This window comes from Manacus vitellinus, unplaced genomic scaffold (assembly GCF_001715985.3).
Source record: "Manacus vitellinus isolate BGI_N305 unplaced genomic scaffold, ASM171598v3 scaffold_61_pilon, whole genome shotgun sequence".
In the NCBI taxonomy this organism is placed as follows: Eukaryota; Metazoa; Chordata; class Aves; order Passeriformes; family Pipridae; genus Manacus; species Manacus vitellinus.
Window position 1 is genome coordinate 1,512,261 of NW_021940696.1, and position 20,161 is coordinate 1,532,421.

At 42.8% G+C, this 20,161-nt stretch overlaps 1 protein-coding gene across 1 annotated transcript in view; it reads right to left on the reverse strand.

Moving 5' to 3' along the window:
- Positions 1–4,970: 4,970 nt before the first annotated feature.
- CUNH20orf194 (chromosome unknown C20orf194 homolog) overlaps positions 4,971–20,161 on the reverse strand; it is a 139,994-nt gene continuing 124,803 nt past the window's right edge. The window contains exons 23-32 of the mRNA XM_029963708.1: positions 18,775–18,900; positions 16,784–16,821; positions 12,224–12,359; positions 11,786–11,872; positions 10,215–10,321; positions 9,436–9,510; positions 9,087–9,289; positions 7,503–7,568; positions 7,082–7,175; positions 4,971–5,624 (exon numbers count right to left, since the gene is read on the reverse strand). Of these exons, the coding sequence (XP_029819568.1) occupies positions 5,512–5,624; positions 7,082–7,175; positions 7,503–7,568; positions 9,087–9,289; positions 9,436–9,510; positions 10,215–10,321; positions 11,786–11,872; positions 12,224–12,359; positions 16,784–16,821; positions 18,775–18,900 (1,045 nt within the window). The 3' untranslated portion in view covers positions 4,971–5,511. The remainder of the gene's footprint in view (positions 5,625–7,081; positions 7,176–7,502; positions 7,569–9,086; positions 9,290–9,435; positions 9,511–10,214; positions 10,322–11,785; positions 11,873–12,223; positions 12,360–16,783; positions 16,822–18,774; positions 18,901–20,161) is intronic.

The following is a 20,161-nucleotide window of genomic DNA, read 5'->3' on the forward strand; positions in this document are numbered from 1 at the left end:
TGCAACCGGTTGTGTTAATGCAAAGTGTAAAAAAAAAAGTGGATTAAATACCAAATTGCACGGATTAATATCGAATACTCCCGGACTGCAGAGCAGCTCAAGCTGCAGAGGTTCCTCTCCTAAGTTTCTCACATTTTTATTTATTTTTATTTTTATTTTTTTTCTCCCTATAACTTCAGTAACTTCTGATCACACTCATTCCTGGTGAGGAGAAAGAAATAAAAAAAACACCACCACAAGCTGCTCACGTGGAGATCAGCGAAGCGTGGAAACCCCTTGAGGACTCTCAGCACTTTTTTTTTTTTTTTACCCCCAGGATCACAAAAAAAATGCCTGGACACAAATTTTCCCGACACATTAAAAGAGAAAGGAAGTGTAATGGCACTTTTGCTGTATCCAAACATTGGTGGGTTCAAATGGTGCTTTTTTTGTTGCTGTTGTTTTGTTTTATTTAAGTTGTACAGTAGCTAAAAAATATTCAAAAATTAGATCCTTGGGAGTTGCTCCATCCTCACCTCCACTTCCAGAGAGGGAGGAATCAGATTCCCCCTTGGCTGGGGGTCGATACAGTACAAACAGCTCTGACCAGAGTACAAAAGTTACACTTTTCTATAAAAAAAACCACAAGAGCTCTGCTGATTGTTCAGAAATAACTCCCCAACAATCAGCAGCCGCTCTCAAATATCAGCAGCATCAGGCATTGACACATTTTTAGTCCTCAAAGAGTTTTCTTTTCAACAGTTTAACCAGTTGTGCTATATATCTGTCACTAGGTTAAATTGGTTAAGTCCTTTCACCAAAACTGTTTTTTCCTTTATTAAAAAAATAGGGGGGGATTCAACCCCCTCCCCCCCTGACACTCATTTATTTGGGGAATAAATGGTGTCACTCCAAGGCACTACAACGTTTTTCAAGGATACCAACTGTCACAGTTTCACTATTTCGGTATTTTTTTTTTGTTTGTTTGAAATTCTGGTTGAAAAGTCACAGTTCAAAAAAAAAAATAAGAAGTAAAAATTGAGGTAATTTCTTTCAATACCAAAAATACATGAATTGAGCCATTTCCCAGTCTGGTGAAAGGTCTTTTTTTTTTTTTTTTGTAAATACACAGCTATGACCATGAACATGCAGCACAGCAGAGAAGGATACTAGGCCTTTATTCCGAGCTCTCCTGCTCCAGTTTTTAAGGAACAGCTCAATTTGCACAGTAAAAACACCCAATTTTCAATATTTATTTCCTTTTTTTGGGGGGGGCTTCGGAATCCCAGCTTGGATCAGCCCCATCAGCATGGATTTGAGAGCTTGCACAAATTGGAGTTCTTAAAAAGAGTTCAGCAGAGCCCCAGCAGCTACAGCATCTTCATCTATTTTTCAAACAATTGCACTTAAATCTACTCTTTTTTTTTTTACTCAGGAGTCGAGACAAAGCCTCCACCACAAAGTCCCAACCTCTGGAATTTCTTCTGACATTACACAGTCATCCCACTAACTCTAGAAATATGGCTTTGCAGATGAGACAACCGGGGCGGGGAAGGAGCAGGTCGATGAGTTTTATCGGCCACACAATTCCTAATTTGATCTCGATTCCCTAACGCCCCCTTTTTATTGCAGCCAGGACTGGATAACTCCAGGAATTCTGGAATCAATAATTCCACCTGTTTTAGCTGTGAACACCTGCCAGCCCTCCCCCCCTCCCCCCCTAAATCCACTGCTTTGCTACCTTTGCTCTACAGGCACTACAGGATATTAAGACTATAAAGTTCAGCCATGCATAGATAAACTCACGAGCCTTCTCAGGATGCTCCACCCCTGGGATCCAGGGAATATCCTGGGAAGCCTAAAACACAAACTAATTGCTGGCTTTTACTGGCCTCTAACAGGACACAAGGAGTTTATATAAAGTCTCGTGGTGTGCAAAAAAAACCTTAAAATAATAAAGTCCTAAATTCGGCTTTTTAAATCTAGGGAGGGAAAACTGGGAATGAAACCTTAGCAAGGTCTCCATCCCAGCCTGCAGCACCTGGAATTCCAGGGTGAAACCACCTAAAAGGGCTGAAACCACCTGAAAGGCGTTTCAGGTTATTGAAATTTCAGCCATCTCGTATTCCAAAGGTAAAAAAATCCATCTCTAAAGCAAGGCATAAACTGGAATCAGCCTTAGGTTGGATGGTTAAATCTCATTTTCCTGCCACGGAATGAGATTGTGCAGACACTTTGTAAGTATTTTAAACACTTTAAGAGATTTTTCAGTCTGTCTGTTTCTCACTGTTTTACACAGATCTGACTGAAAAAATAAAAGTTACAGTTGTATTAAAAGACTGAACTGTCCCTCAGGGGCAGGACTATGAAAATAAAAAACCCTTCCTGGGCTCTTCCCACCTGAATTCTGACCACACCACTAATTAATACCTGTAATTAATACCTGTAAGTAGCTGCTGAGGTACTTTATAAACCTTCAGTCAGTGATTTACAAAGGCCTGACTTCAAATTAAACTAAGTTAGGACAAGCTGCCAACATTCCTGTCGTAGCATTTAGGAACCATAAAACTTGATTTACATCAAATCCTTCTGGAAGCCCCACGAAAAACTTCCTTCCCTGTTTCAAGTCCATCCTTTCCTATTTTTTACCTTTGGAAATCAGTGTTTTCCATGAAAAGGAATCCTTCAGCTAAAGGATCTCCCTCTTCCCTTGCCTTGCTTATAAGGACTGGAATAAGCAGCAGCCAGGTGTGGATGCAGCCCAGCCATGGAATATTTCCTGGAACCCCAAAAAGGGCACTGGGAAGAAATTAGGATTTCTCCACCCATTTCCCTCCTGAAATGTATAAAAACCTTTCCTTTAGAAAAGTTGAAATTTCGAGTGCAGATCAAACTGTGCAGAGGGTGAGACCTCCGAGGGCTGGGCAGGGCTGGAGTGTTCCTTCACTTCTCGCTTTGGGAACACCCCACAGCTGTGGGACTGGGGGCTTTTCTGGGTGAGTGTTCCCCAGTCTCTCACTTTGGGAACTTCCCCACAGCTGTAGGTTTAGGAATTTTTCAAATGTTCTCCCATTTCTCGCTTTGGGAACATCCTGGCAGCTGTGGGACTGGGGACTCGTTTATATTTTTCCCAGTGTTCCCTCATTTCTCGCTTTGGGAACATCCCAACAGCTGTAGGACTGGGGACTCAGCTGAGTAAGTGTTCTGTTCCCCCATTTCTCACTCTGGGAACACCCCACAGCTCTGGGATTAGGGACTCTTCTGGGTTTTTCCCACTGTTCCCCCATTTCTCGCTTTGGGAACATCCTACCAGCTGTGGGATTAGGAATTCTGAGTTTTCAAATGTTCCCCCATCTCTCGCTTTGGGAACACCCCAACAGCTGTAGGCTTAGGAATTTTTAAAACATTCCCCCATTTCTCACTTTGGGAACACCCTGACAGCTGTGGGATTGGGGACTCTTCTGTCTTTTTCCCACTGTTCCCCATTTCTCGCTTTGGGAACATCCTGAGAGCTGCAGATTTAGGGTTTCTAAGTTTTTGAATCATTCCCCCATTTCTTGCTTTGGGAACATCCCCACAGCTGCAGATTTAGGGTTTCTAAGTTTTTGAATTGTTCCTTCATTTCTCGCTTTAGGAACAACCTAAAAGCTGTGGGATTAGGGATTCTTCTGAGTAACTGTTCCCTCATTTCCCACTTTGGGAACACCCTGACAGCTCTGGGATTAGGAATTCTGAGGTTTTAAAATGTTCCCCCATCTCTCGCTTTGGGAACAACCCCAACAGCTGTGGGATTAGTTATTCTTCTAAATTGTTTAGTTATTCCCCCATTTCTCCCCCTGACAGCTGTGGGATTGGGGACTCTGCAGAGTTCTTCCCATTGTTCCCCCATTTCTCTCTTTGGGAACACCCTGACAGTTGCAGGTTTAGGGACTCTTTTATAGAAATGTTTCAACTGTTCCCCAGTCTCTTGCTTTGGGAACACCCTGACACCTGTGGGATTAGGAATTCTGAGTTTTCAAATGTTCCCCCATTTCTCGCTTTGGGAACATCCTGCCAGCTGTGGGACTGGGGACTCTTCTGTGTCTTCCCACTGTTCCCACATTTCTCACTTTGGGAACAACCTAAAAGCTGTGGGATCAGGGACTCTTCTGCATTTTTCCCATTGCTCTCCCATGTCTCATTTTGGGAACATTCCAATAGCTGTGGGATTGGGGACTCTTCAGAGTTCTTCCCAGTGTTCCCCCATTTCTCGCTTTGGGAACACCCCACAGCTGTGGGACAAGGAGATCCTTTCAAGGAAGTGTTCCCCAATTTCCCGCTTTGGGAACACCCTGACAGCTGTGGGACTGGGGACTCTTCCACGTTTTTCCCACTGTTCCCCCATTTCTCACTTTGGGAACATCCCCACAGCTGCAGATTTAGGGATTCCAAGTTTCTGAATCACTCCCCCATTTCTTGCTTTGGGAACACCCTAAAACCTGCAGGAGAAGGGACTTTTTCAAGTAACTGTTCCCCCATTTCTCGCTTTGGGAACACCCTGACACACCTGCAGATTTAGGGATTCTAAATTTTTGAATCACTCCCCCATTTCTCGCTTTGGGAACGCCCCAACAGCTGTAGGTTTAGGAATTCTGAGTTTTTGAAATGTTCCCCCATTTCTCGCTTTGGGAACATCCCAAGAGCAGTGGGACTGGGGACTCTTCAGAGTTCTTCCCATTGTTCCCCCATTTCTCACTTTGGGAACACTCAACAGCAGTGGGATTAGTTATTCTTCTAAATTCTTTAATTATTCCCCCATTTTTCCCTTTGGGAACACCCTGACAGCTGTGGGATTAGGGTCTTTTTTGAGTAACTGTTCCCTCTTTTCTCACTTTGGGAATATCCTGGCAGCTGCAGATTTACAGATCCTAAGTTTTTGAATCATTCCCCCATTTCTCACTTTGGGAACATCCTAAAAGCTGTGGGATTGGGGGGACTCTCCAGAGTTCCTCCCAGTGTTCCCCCATTTCTCGCTTTGGGAACACCCCACAGCTGTGGGATTGGGGACTTTTCTGAGTAAATGTTCCCCCATTTCTGGCTTTGGGAACACCCCCAATCCCACATCCTGATATCCAGCACTGCTCATCGATGCTCCTGTGCCACAAATTCCAAGGGACACCCAGAGCAGTTTGATTCTCTGCACAAAGCCCAATTCCACGATTACATTCCCAACTACAGGAAATAAATAAAGTTTTGCTTCTTTTTCTTTTTCTTCTTCTTCTTCTCCTCGTTCTTCTTTTGAACAAGTCCCCACAACCCCCCCCAGAGATTCCAGGTGATGCTTTGGACAGTCTGGAATTAAGGTGAAGTGGAAGCAAACCTGACAGGACACACAGCTAAGCAGATCCCGTGTTAAACGCCAACCTTACAGGAATGATCTCTTAGTTTGGAAAGGAGTGCTGAACAAACAGACAATTCCCTCAATTTCTAGGGACCCAGCAAGGACAAAGAGCATTTTTTGGGTGGTTTGGAAACCCCCAGGACCCACGTGCTTTATGTCTTCTGCTCAAAGAGGTCGTGGTACTCCTGCTCCTCCAGCTCCCTGTTGTACTTCTCGATCTCCCTGTTGGCTTCTTCCAGGTAATCGTTCATGAATTGGTCCATTACTTGGGAAAAATTAAGGCAAAACATCAGTGCAAATGGCATTTAGTAAAAAAACAGCCAGGTTTGAAGGATGTGGCAGGTCAGGGATGCTCAGGGAAAGCAGGAATTCAATATATGACCTTCTGGAGTCGTGCAGTCAGAGCTGAGCACAACTACTGTGGGACCAGGGAAAAAAAGGGGCTGCACAAGGGATACTTCCCAGGCAGGAGGAAGGATATAAGAACTACAGCAGAGTTAGATGGGATATTGGGAAGGAATTCCTGGCTGGGAGGGTGGGGAGGCCCTGGCACAGGTTGGGTAGAGAAGCTGTGGCTGCCCCTGGATCCCTGGAAGTGTCCAAGGCCAGGTTGGAGCAACCTGGGATAGTGGAAGATGTCCCTGCTCATGGCAGGGGGTGGGACTGGATGGTCCATAAAGTCCCTTCCAACCCAAACCACCCCATGACTCTGTGAATGTATTTACAGGTATTTTGGTGATACAGAAGTCCAAAAATTTCTGCCTAAAATTCAAATCCCGCTGAAAGGATTGACCAGGGCCTGGAGCTTTCATTGCCAATCACCAAGGTGGAGGGGGAATAAAGAATCCCAGAATTCCAGAGTAGTTTGGGTTGGAAAGGACCTTAAAGATCATCCAGTTCCACCCTCTGCCAAGGGTAGGGACACCTTCCACTAGCCCAGGTTGCTCCAAGCCCCGTCCAACCTGGCCTTGGACACTTCCAGGAATAAACATCCCTAACTTTTCCAGTGAATCCTGAAGTCCAAGTCTGCTGTTTTAATTCTTTATGTTGTCCCATAGGACACAGAAAATAACTGTTTGCTCTTATTCCAAAGCAGCATCACAGAAGCCACTTGGATTTTCGTGAACTTTGTTGAATCATGGCGAAAAGTCAAGTTGGAATATAAAACCAAATGGGAAATTAGTAATAAAACAAAGACAAAGGCGATGAGAAGTGATGAAAACGAGAGAATCACAGAATCATTAAGGTTGGAAAAGCCCTCTAAGATCAAGTCCAACCATCAACCCAGCACTGCCAAGGCCACCACTGACCCACGTCCCCCAGTGGAGAACAAGAACAGGAATACACTGGAACATTGGCAAGAAATGCCAGAGTAATAATATTAAAGACAAAAATACAATTGTTTTCAGTGGAGTGTGTGCACAGACAAAATTCCATTCTTTTGAAAGCTTTATCAATCATGCCCAGGCACTTAGGGATATGACAGCCCAATTTGGGTTGAAAAATATTCCTTTGCCAAGCTGTGGCCCATAAATTATTCCCTGAGTGAGCTCATGAGCAGTTTGGGGATTGTTTCGTTGGTTCTATTCTGCTTCTTAGATCTTATCTCTGAAAAATTCAACCCTGAGCTTTAAGTGGCAAGGAACTGGCTCCTTCCCACGTGTGCTTTGACACTGCACAGCTCAAAACCTTTCCCCAACCCCCCAGTTTTTGAAAGGATACAGGGATGAAAATCCATTTTGTCACCAAAGAAGTTCACAAATTGAGTCCCGTTGTAAAAATAACCAGCTGGGAGCGGATCCAAGTGACGTTTCACCTGCATTGAGGGAATAAATACCACAAATGAAACACTTCCAACTGGGGATTGGGCAAACACAGGCCTTAAAAGATTGGATTAGGTAAAATTAAAATGGAAGGACTGTTACAGATGGCCAAGATTTTACAGCTCCTCCTGCTTTCCAGAGGAACTGGAAGCTCTAAGATTTATATCTCCAGTCCAGTTGTGTTCCAAGGATGTCCAAAGACAGTAAGTGCTGTAATAATTCAGTGCTCAGCACACTTGTGGCAGGTGCTCTGTCATCCAGATGGATCTTTAAGGAAATCAGCCAAAAAAAGGGGCTTGTAAGGAATTGCTTCTACTCACGTGAATGTTCTTTATTTCCTGAAGGGTCAACATTCCTCTGGTTTTCAGGGCTTTCCTCTGAGGTTTCTGTAGGAAGAATTAGACAGTTGCACAATTACTGAGTGACAATGTGACAGCACAGTTTAGTTAGTTTAAAAAAAAAAAAAAATCCACAAAAAACCACCCCCAAAACCAACCCAAAATAGATCAAACATTAATTTCTAAAATTATATTGAGGTGCTCACAACTATGTTGTGAAAGCAAAAGTAAAAATTCACTGATTTTACATAAAGCACTTAGAAAAGAAAAATTCTACCTGTATTTTTAAACAATACAACTTAAATGCAGCTTTAGTGTAAGAAATGAAGAAAGTTGGCACAGGGACAGAAAAACAACTTCATTTTGAGCCTGAGAAGTTCTACAATTCCTTTCTTTCATGCAGCAACTGGTAGCTCTCAGAACTACCTAAAACCCTAAATTAGCCAGGACTGGGGAGATTGTAAAGACTATTTATTGTCTTGAACTGCTCAAAGAGGAAACACTTCACACTTGAGATAAGCATTTAAGTCCCAAGTTTTCCTATAGTTAAGAGTGTTAAAGTTAGGAGTGGGAGAGCAATTCTTTCCATGTGTTCCCCCTGTGAGATGGGCAGAGCATGAGACAGCCCCAAAAAATCCATGACTTCCCTGAAGGGACACGACCTGCCAGAACTGAGGTGAGAACCTGAGGATCCTTAAAAACTGCTCCAACAGTTTGCAGGAAACATTTTCCCTTCCTACACAAATTTTTAAAAATACTACACAAATCCTAAGGCAAAGAGAAGTAATCAGGAGTATTTTAAATTAATAAATTTTCCAAAATTTGCACTGGCACGGGTTGCCCAGAGCAGCTGTGGCTGCCTCATCCCTGGAAGTGTCCAAGACCAGGCTGGATGGGGTTTGGAGCAACCTGGGCTAGTGGAAGGTGTGGGGGTTGGAATGAGCTGGTCTTTAAGGTCCCTTCCAACCCAACCATTCTGTAATTCTGTGAATTTAAGATTCTATCAATCACTGTGTGCAAACTGTGCCTTCTGGGCTCCTGCCAAGGTGCACATTCCCTGTTCCCTCCCCCAGCTCCTACTGCAGCAGCACAGCAGCCATGCAGAAATCCAGGGAGCCTCCCAGAGCTGCACACTTGGCTAATTGAGGGTGACAAAGTGAGCAGAGCCCTCCATTCCAGTGGATTACTTCCAAGGAGGTTTAATTTAGTGAATCAAAACAAATGTTCTGCTTTGCAGCGTTCAGGTACTTGAAGGAGATTTATTTCACCCCACACTCGAGCTCTTGGCAATCACAGCACAGCTACATCACCCTGTGTTTATCCTGGACAGAATCCATATTGCTCCAGCATTCAGGAGCACATCAATCCATGAATGAGCTGCAGCAAGTCCTAAAACAATACAGCAATTACAGCAACTGGTAGTCCCCCCCTTTGTGCAATACATTTGCACCCTAGAATGGCAACGCCTTGGTAGAATTAAAAAGAGATTAAAAATACAAATGTTTCGTGGAGACACTGGGATTTCTTCAGCCAAACACTGAAGCAAAAGGAAACCTGCCCACAAACCTGTTTTGCAGTTTCTCTGAGCCAATCTTTGATATCCTCTTCCTTCAGGGAGCAGCCAATGAACACAAGGAAGTATTCCTGTTGACTGCTGCAGTCTCTGGGATCATTTCTGGAGTCAGGAGGAGTTGGCCCCTCCTGGACAGGCACCAGGCTCAGGGAATTGGAGGAGGTGTTGTGACAGACCTCAATCACTTTGTCAGAGTCTAACAAGGAGAAGGCAGAAGGAAGAAATGCCCTGGTAATTGCTGATCTCATTTAACATCAACAGTCACAACCCAGCACAGAAATAAGTTCTTAAATGCATATAGTGAGATCCCAAAACAACCCTTCAGTAGTGATTTGCTCCTACCTGAAAACTTCACTTTGCCCATGATGTGATAAATGTTCCCAGAAAAAGGGCTTGGCTTGAGCAACGACTTAATGGCTGTTTGAAACAGAAGAAAAATACATTATCTCACTTATTTTTCCTTCTCCTTGGTGCAGCTTCTGCTCAGACCTCAGCTACTGATCCCTAATCCAGTGCTTCCAAGGGAAAAGCTGCTGTGTCCCTTGAGTTCCACCATATAACATTTCTCTGTGTTCTCATTTCTCTGCTCTGGGGTTTGGGAAATATCACGTATTTGGCACAAGGAAGTGCTTTCAGTGTGTGTGGGAAGTAAAATGGTCCTCCTTAAACTGCTTGGCCGAGGAAAGGCATGATTATATATCTACCCTATCTGCCTAAAACAGAGCTCAGCCTAATTTCCAGTAGCTACAAAGAATTATTTGGCATAAAAAGCAGAAGCCGATGGTCACTTATAAACTGTATTTCAACACCACCAAATAAAATTAAACATAAAAAATAAATGGCAAATAAAAAAATTTTTAAAAAAGCACAACTGTCTCAGTCCTAAAACCCAAAAAAACTAAATTAGATTTTTATCTGAACGAAATCATGTGTCAGTTTTCCCGAGCAGACACCGAGGAACAGAATTTACTGTACTTTTAGGAAGGAAAGCTGAATTCTCCATTAAAGGTTGACTTGGGCAGTAAGTAAATAGCTGTGTTAACGTCAGTGCCTTCCTTCCCCTCTGCTCCTCAGGATTTCAAGGCTGGATTTCAGGCAAGTGGGGCAAAGTTCAGCTCTACCTTTGCATTTGGCCACGAATCGGGTCTTCTCCAGGGGGCGGCTGAACCACACACAGATCTGCACCATGGGGGGGAACACGGGCCCAGCCCCGTATTTGCCTTCGTACCTGGGGCAGAAACAAACCCAGAAACAAAGAAAACACCTGAGCTGGTGCCTTTCACCCACCAAACTGCTTCAAAGGAACATCTGTTCCCTCCCACCCAGGGAGGAAAGCGTCGAGCTTTCTTCTCCAAGATGGCAGATGTTCTCCAAGATGTGGCATCAACAGTGTCAGGATGTTCCAAGTGCTCAGGGCTCCTTTTCATGGAAGAGCCAAGGAATGGTTTGGGTTGGAAGGGACCTTAAAAATCATTTCCAAGCCAGTGCCATGGGCAGGGACACCTTCCACTAGCCCAGGTTGCTCCAACCTGGCCTTGGACACTTCCAGGGATCCAGGGGCAGCCACAGCTTCTCTGAGCAACCCGTGCCAGGGCCTCACCACCCTCATAGCCAAAAATTCCTTCTAAAATCCCATCTAAACCTCCTCTTTTACTTTAAAACCCTTCTCCCTTGCCCTACCACCATCTACCCATGTAAAAAGTCACTCTTCCTCTCCTTCATGAGCCCTCTTGAAGTACTGGAAGGCTGCAAAAAGATCTCCCTGGATATTCTGATGCTCTTCCTGCTGCCTTTTCCTTTTCCTAACACACTACCCACATAATTCTTTCATACTGTCATCAAACAGATCAACAGCTGCCCAAAAGTTTTAAACAGAATCAGATTCTATGATTCTATGAAATACTTTCTTTGCCTGCTTGCTCTCCCTCTCCCTTTGGTTCCACACAATCCACCAGCAGCTCCAACATCTCCCAAGCTTTGTGCCAGTTTTCTCCAGGAGCCTCCAATTTACAACCAGATTTATGAATCAAAAGACACACACACACACAAATCCAGGCCTGGCAAGGTATGAGCAATAAATCATGTTTCCAGCACAGCCACCACTGGAGCCAGGAGTTATGAGGGCTGACAGGTTTATATTCCTGCCAAAAAAGGTGCAGCACAGATAACTGCAACAAGATGTGCAAAGAGCCCTGATCCATGAAAAATCTCCTTGGAGTTCAGTGGCAATCTTGGTGCCACGTGGTTCTGTGCCCTCAGCCTGTGCCAAGGCTGTCACTGAGGTCCTGGCTTTTATGAATAATTGTTCTGTTAATGGCTCCACTGACAGAGCGGGTTCATTCCAGAAAGGCTGAAGAGCTGTCAGGGGGAAATTACTCCAGTCATTATTGACCTCACCCATCCCAAGCCTTCCCAGCTTATTCCCAGAGGGTTCTTTCCCATTCTTCTGCAAAGCAACAGTAATCTTGCCCTTGATTTAAATGGTGTCCAGAAAGGAGCCTTTTCCCCCATAAAAGGGTGGCAATCGTGTACCCACTAAGAAAACTCATCAGCTGCCTTAAAAATGATTTACAAAGCTGCTGCCTGTTCCAAGTGAGTGAAAAAAAATAAGTATAAATGAAGTCAGTGAAACATTTGAATCTTCAAGTTAATTGGAAAAATAGTTTTCGTGCTTCTCAGTCTAGATACTTGCCAGCCAGGGTACATTAAATATCGAGCTCTCATCATCTGAGGACTTGAAAAACTGCTTTCTGAGAGAATTAGTTCAATATCCTCGTTCCTGTAAGGAGATAAAATGAAGATTTTTAATTTTATAAGTTCCATAAAATAGCCACTACCTGCTTACATAAAACATAAGGTGTTACTGACACCAAAATTAAGAGTATTTTTCCTCTAGTGTGGCAGTTGCAGTAACATAAATCACACTCTGCAAACAAACCCCACTTCCTAATCCCTGTATTTATATGGCCATAAATGTAAAGGGAAAAACCCCTTTTGGATGAGAAGCAATTAAGAAAAATCTGCATTTCCTTCCTATAAATCACCAGAATAAAACAGGAGAACACAAGGTTTTAAGTGCTCGTGTCCCATCTGCCAAAAGTGATAAATTTTGGATGGGGATTGTTGGTACCTTGTTACAATTCCATTCTCTGCCAGGATGAAGGAAACAGCAGGATTTGCTGCTCGGATCAGGCTCTGCAGCTGCACAAGGAGGGGATGTCTCTGCTCTGTAGCATGACTTGTGAAAACCACATTACTCACTAGTCCTGGGGAAGGAAATCAGAGCATAATTTACATGTAAGCAGCGATAAAGAAATGATTAAGTGATACATCAGCCATTCTTCTCTTATTTCCCTTCCCTCTCACTGCCTCCAGTTATTAAAGAGCAAAAAAAAGAACAAAAAACCAAGCAAAGTATCTTTCATCTAACAGAGGCAATTCAGACTCAATCAAAAGACTCAATTAATTAAAATAACAAATTCCTACAAGAATCAATTTGAGCAGGACTATGTTAATAGAAACCACGAAGCCTCTTGGTGAATTCAACGTGCAGTAAAGAGGCTAAACAGCTAAAAAGCAGTATTTTGGACTCTGGCAGCTGCCACTTTTAAAAACAAGAGAAGGGTTTGGGGTTATTTCTTGTCTTTCAAGAAAGACAAGACAACACCAAAATGGAGTTCAGACAACACGTGTGAACCCACGAGGCATCAAAAAGATAACAGAGAAAAAAATCCAATTAATTTCAGTGTTACAGGATCCCTGCTTCCCAGTTATACATGATTTGAGCTTCAGCCCAGCTCCCTCACAGACACTGCAGTGCCAACACTCTGGGACTCCCCAGGATGTCAGGATGGTCCAGAACGTGTAAGGAAAGGAGAGGAAACGTAAAGGAAACGGCCTCAAGTTGTGCCAGGGGAGGTTTGGATTAGATATCAGGAACCATTTCTTCATGGAAAGGGTTGTCAAGCACTGGAATTGGCTGCTGAGGGCAGCAGTGGAATCACCATCCCTGGAAGTGCTAAAAAAACTGTGGATGTGGCACTGAAGGACATGGGTTAGTGGTGACCGTGGTGGTGGTGCCTGATGGTTGGACCTGATGATCTCAGAGGGCTTTTCCAACCTAAATGATTCTCTGATTTTAGGGTGACTGTTATTTCTTTGCTTAAGGTGTGCAGCTCAGTTCAGACACTCTGCTGTAAAGCAGACCAGAAACTCTCCAGCATCCAGGAACAACTGAAGGAGGATTTAATTCCCCTGCCCCCATCACCATTTAAAGAAGATGTAATGAAGTTCACCCCATCATCTGCTGCCTGTAGCTATTCCTGGCCTTCACAGAAGTCCTGCAGAGGCTTCTTCACCCAGAAATTCCTGCACCAAGTAGTTCTGGGGCACTTATATTGCACCATATGCTCCCCACTGCTGCTCCTTCCATCACTGACCCTTTCAAACTCAAATTTTCATAACGCCCCAAACAAATCTCCATCATTGTATTTCTCCTTTTTTTAAACTCCCACAGAGGTTTCCACTCCAATTTCAGGAACATCCATGTCCTCTCCAATATCCAGTTGCTTTTGAAGGAGGAAGAACAGCAAGTATGATTCAAAATTTAAGTTATGTGCAGGCTTGAAATGATATCAAGTTCGGGGATATTAATCATGCAATTAAAATGAAAAGTATGAATAAGCTGAAGTATGAATAAGATAAAGTATGAATCAGCTCATAATCCCATCCTGGAAGCATCCAAGACCAGTTGGACAGGGCTTGGAGCAATCTGGCATAGTGGAAGGTGTCCCTGCCCATGGCAGGGGGTGGAATGGGATGGTCTTTGAGGTCCCTTCCAACCCAAACCATTCCTATTTAAACTGTCACTGCCATCCCTGTTTCTAAGAGATGCATTTTGGAGACCACCCAGTTTTGTTTGATTCTTTATACCCTGATCTAAAGAAAAAATTCCTTGCAGCCTGGGGAATAGCATGTTCAATAGGAGCAGGAAAGAAACAGGAGGGATGGATTAAAAATACATATGCTTTAGGAAAATAATGGAGCCTCTTTGCTCCCAAATGTACAATGGGCATATTTAACAATGGTGATGTCTTAATTTGAGTTGTATATGAAACTGTTTTACAAGAGATGCCAAAGTGCCCTCGGATTGGGAAGGTGTCACGTTACAGCTTCTGTGCAGGAAAGGAAAGAATTAAAACAGGGAAGAAAGGAGAGATAAAAGGGAATTACAGCACAGAGATGATGGCAGGATTTTTTTGGAAAAGGTGAAGCAAATGTGCACAGCAAAACTGCTCCTGTTGGTCACTCTGCTGGAGGCTTTGTCAGTCTGACCCCATCCTCATCTGTCTCTGCAGCTCTTGGGGCTTTCCAAACAGGACTGTAACTCATGGAAAATGATGTCACATCAATAATGTGCACAGGGACCCCTTTGTTATAGAGAAAGCAAGAGCAGAAGAGACCTGGAAAGCAGCAGCACAAGGGAAACCCCACTCACCCCCAAATTTTCCAAGGTACTTATGTGGACAAGGTAGGTATCCCAAAGGTCTGACTCATTCCTGCTTGCCTATGCCCACACTTGGTTTTCTTTACACCTACAAGTTTCTGTTTTCAGATTTGTTCAATGCCCAACACTGCCTTGGCCCACTGGTGACACAGGAACACAAACAACAATATTGGGGTGCACAACACCCCAAGAATTTCCCCAGAGGGTGGTTGGGCACTGACCAGGCTCCCCAGGGAATGCTCATGGTCCCAAGGTTGCCAGAGTTTAGACAACCCTCTTAGGGACAGGGTGGGATTGTTGGGGTGTCCTGGGCAGGGCCAGGAGTTGGACTGGATGGTCCTTGTGGGTCCCTTCCAACTCAGACTCATGGAATATCCTATGGACAAGTAGGATCAGTATCTCTCAAAGTGAATGTCTCAGTAAATCTCGCTATTGCTGCACCAGAATTAAATTCTCAATTATGTGCAATCACAAGGAATTCTCTCTGTTGAGAGATATCTCAGATCACCCAGAGAAGGTGTGGCTGCTCCTGGATCCCTGGAAGTGTCCAAGGCCAGGTTGGACAGGGCTTGGAGCAACCTGGGCTAGTGGAAGTTCCAACCCGTGGCAGGGGGTTGGAACTCTGTGATCCTCAAGGTTCCTTCCAGCCCAAACCATTCCACAGTTCTATAAATTACACAGAACTAAATTCCCTGCACCACACACGACACAGTTCTGCATTAGTCTGGAAAGCTGGAGTGTCCCCCATCTCAGTTCCAAGCACACTTCTCCCCCTAAAACTTCCTGCACAAAAATTACCCCTATTTATGTGAAATGATTTCTTCACACGTGGGGCCCTCTGGGCCCTCCAGTGTCACATTCTGTACCTGAAAACTACAGGACAAAACTTTCCAGTGAGCACAAATAATTCCCTGCCAGTAGAATATTCCTCTAACCTCCAGCATTTGTAATTTTTTTTCCAGCATTTTGACTGTAGGAAAATTAGCTGTGCCTGTCCTGAGCATTTTCTAGTTCCTCCTTCAACAAGGACAAATTGTCCCTCAATTAGGTCTGTACAAATCACTTTAAAAAAAAAAGATAGCTTTATTATTTTCATTTATTTAATTATTTTTATTTTTCTTTTTTATTCTGTCACACTACAAAAAGGCATGCTTGCACTTTTAACTTCTCTGCAGTTACTGATAATTCTTTATATTCTTAATATTCTCCTTCCCTCTGCAAATCCCCCCATGGTTATAATCAGGACAGTTTTCCCCAATTTGCAGCACCAACATTTTCCTCCAAATAAAAATAAAACAATGATCTATATACAGCATCTATATACTTTCCAGCTGCAGTACAACAGTGACTTAAAAATACATATATATATGTATATATATACACATACATATGTATATGTGTGTGTATACACACATATATGTGTACATATATGTGTACATATGTATGTATGTGTACATATATGTGTAAATATATAATATATATGTGTACATATATGTGTAAATATATAATATATGTATTTACTCATATATGTACACATACATGTTAATATACATATACATATATATGTATATATACATTTACATACATATACACACATATATATGGAGATCCAAATCTCAACTTAAAAGCAGAGTTTCTTCTTCAGAAAATACAGCAAAATATGTAAACCTCTGCATATATTTGAGTTACCTGTGGATTTTTCTTAATTGCTTTTAATAAATAATGTCATTTTGCTTCTATATTGTTATTGGCTTGATCTCTCTCACCAGTCCAGTAGTGATATCTCATATTTTCATCCTGAAAATACGTGTTCTATGCTGAGAGGGAGGGAGAGCTGGTACCTTGAAAAGAAATGTTCTGTCCTGCCTTAATGTTGTGCATCAGCTGCACAAAAGAACAACTGTCAAATCTGCTTCTGCTCTTGACACTTAAACTTCTTCCACAGAAGCAGGAATTCATGGAATGGTTTGGGTGGGAAGGGACCATGCTCCAGAATCTTCCGCCTTCTCCAGGTGCCTGTGATGTTTGATAGTTTGGGCAGAGATTGTCTGTTCTCCAAGGGTTTATCATGATCCTTTGGCTACGTGAATTTATAGCTAAATATGTAATATAAATGTATTCATTTGGCCACATGGCTCAGCTGCTTGTTCTGCAGAGCACCAAGTCAAGAAAAGTGACACCTACCTTGGGAACACTGGTCCAAGAACTTGGGAAAAAGAAGCCTAAAAAACCAAAAAGTTTGTATATCAAGGCTGGATATTGTTATTTAAGCAAAACATGCACATTTGTTTGGACACTGACAGCTACAATCTCACTAACCAAACCATTTTCATGCTTCCTTTCCTCACTCCACACCACTGGAACATCCCCACAGGTTGTGTCTCTCAGGACTTCTTCCCCAAGAACTAGTTTTGTAGCTGGTTTTAGTTCTCCAATGGATCTAAGAGCTAATTCTCACCACACAATTCATTATGTATTCCAGAGAGTCAGAAAGGCTTCAAGGTCACCAGAATTCCTATTTAAACAACAGGAATTTTTTTATGCTTGTCTTAAAAAAATTTGCCTTCCAAGCATGGTGGGAACTCTTCATGGGAAGATTGTAATAATGATGCCAATTTCTGGTGCTGTGTCAGACAAGTGACAATTATTTTTATCATTATTTTTATAATTTAAAAGCTTTAGCATGCACACAAAGCTCTAGAGAGAGTCCCACTTCAACTCCCTCTCCCCCCTGCTCTGGTTTGCTATTCAAAGATAGTTTTAGGGAAAACTTTGAAGGGAAAAGCTCCATCCCAGGCTCATGGAAGAGCTGGATCTCTACAGGAATGAACTTTGAGGCAGGAAAGGGGTTTGATTTTCTCGACTGCAAAAGTTTCAAGCCAAACATTGAACCCACTCTTGTGCATTCCCACAGTGAAATCACCAAAGCTGCCCAACTGCAAGAGTTGCCATTGGCACTACTTGGTAAATTCTGATCAGAACAAACTTCAAAGCAAGACATAAACGACCCACAGCACAGGTTGAGCCTCTTCCTTCAACTGCTCCTGCACTGGAGGAGACAAAACTCTGCTGGTTAAAGCACTGCAGGCTGGGCTGCTCTAAATGCTACTCAGGACCAGGGCTAGTGACACGTTAGTGAGTTAAAACCAACAAGAAATGGAACTTGTCTTTCCTCCAATTATGGAAAGCACAAGTTTAAGCAGCACTCCAGCACCAAATCCCCAGGAGTTCACGGGAGTTTTATTATTTCTTGACAACCTTTGTCACGGAGACAAGAAGAAAGCAGCAAGATAAGGTCTATTTATTGACTACTGCAAAGCACAAGCAGCACAGTGGTTAGTGGTTAAGAACAGCCAGGAAATCTCAGGAATGCACTTTTATAAACTGCTCGGGCAGTTCAGCTCTAAGCTGTGGTGCACAGAGTTGGCTCACAAACAGAAGCGACGCTAACAACTCCGAACACTCTAACTGCTTCCACTTACTTTGATCAACTCAGCTGCAAGGCATAATTAAAAAAGGGGAGGGTTACAATTTCACAGAGAAATCTAAGAGATGATTCCCACGTTTGCTGAAGTCTGGAGCACACACATCTACTATGAAACAGCAACCAAGGCACAGTGTTTCCAAATGTCACCGACTTGGCTTGGCGAGCGTTTCCTCCCCGCCCTGGCTCTGCAGTGACCCAGGATATCAGGTTTTAACACTTGCAGTGCTTTGGCTTCCGTGCTTTGTCATTCCCTTCCACTGAATTTGGGATTGCTTCCCTTCAGTTCCACGTTTAAAGGCTGCAAAGTCTTTCTTTTAACGGCCCAAAGCAGTGACAGAATCAATAACCCAAACCCAGATGAACGTCTCGATTTTCAGTCCAAATTCCAAACAGGGTTGTAAGAAATAAAATGATTTAGAGGGCTGTCCACATTATTCAAAGTCCTTACCTAGACTTACATATTTAAGCAGATTTAGTTTGCTCTTCCAGAAGCTAAACTTTCATTAATATAATATATAATTCTATACCTTGTGGAAATCAAGTGCCATCCTGATAAATCAAAGAGCACTTCCAAGTTTTATGGGATTTAAGACACTTCACTGGCATTTAACCATCATATATCCCTAATTATTATAAAAGTGATCTTATAAACACACATATCTGCTTTTAAATATATTTTAAAGCATACCTGTGCTCCATGTAGCAGCTCAGGGGCTCCACACAGGTGTTCACTGCTCCAATGAGGAAGGAAGATTTCACATCTGGGTCAGGGTGAGTCTGCAGAGCTTGTACAACATCAATAACATCAGTGTATCTGTAAGAGAAGAGAATGAAATGTGGTTTTAGAGAAACATAAGGGCACATTCCACCATTTAGGAAGAAATCCATCACTAGCAAGAAGGTTGGATTCCTAAAAAAGTCCATTGAATAGTGAGAGAGCAGCTCAAAACTTGGCAAATCCAATTTAAGCCAATCCAGACAAATGGAGCTGATTGAGAGTTACCTTAAAAATAATTATTGACAACACAGAGAGAAAAGCAGGATAAAAAGTCCAGCTTTCAGGAAGCACAGAAAGCATAATATAACAAAAGTAAGTTACACCTAATGCCAAGCATATTAAACACAAGTCAAATTTAAAAAAAAAAAAAAAGAAATAAAAAAGCAACACCCTCTCACTTATCAGCATCCCAATTTAAATATGCTTCTGTAATTAATGTATTTATTAATTTTAATATAATCAATGAGTTTATTTCTTATTCACTGCTCCAGACACTGTTGGGTCCTATTTCTGTGTGATCACAAAGTTTAAGTGAACCTGAGTTTTAATTCCAGGTGTTTATTTCTCAGCCAGTCACAACCTTCTCTCAAAACTGTGCTGTCAGGTAGCAATTTAATGGATTATTTAGAGAATTCCAGCTACTCTAGAGCTGTCTGTACCAATATCCAACTATCCAGAAAGGATGGAAAACTGCCAATTAGCTGTTCCTGAAGCCACTGCTGCTACAGAATATCAGTTATTTTACACATTGCTGGACTTTACACCACTCCTGCTAACTCTGAGTAAAAAAAAAAAAAAAGTGAATGTGGCTCTAAATGGAAAAAAAATGATGATTTTTAGCACTATCAGAATGGTTTATAATGAAGAAAATGCTGAGCTCCATGTAGTGAAACAGAGGAACACTTTGAATCCTGGGAAGTAAAACCATTCCAGTCAGGTCAGGGTGTGTTGGTTAGTTTGTGTCACCTTATAATGACTCAGAAACAGAGGGGGGAAACTTGTTGCAGGTGATCCTGGTCCTCAAATGCTACCCTGGAGATGGAAATGTCAAACAGAGGTGGCTCAGAGTCTTCACCTTTATTCCACAAGAAAACTGGCATTTCTCAGAAACATGTTAATAAGTGTTACTCCAATATCACCTCTGTCATCAGGCAAAGAGTTCTGACAGCCCTGCTCTGTGCTGGCAGCTCCAAAGGGCACAGCCATGGAATCATAGGAGGGTTTCGGTTGGAAGGGACCTTAAAGATCATCCAGTCCCACCTCCTGCCAAGGGCAGGGACACCTTCCACTAGACCAG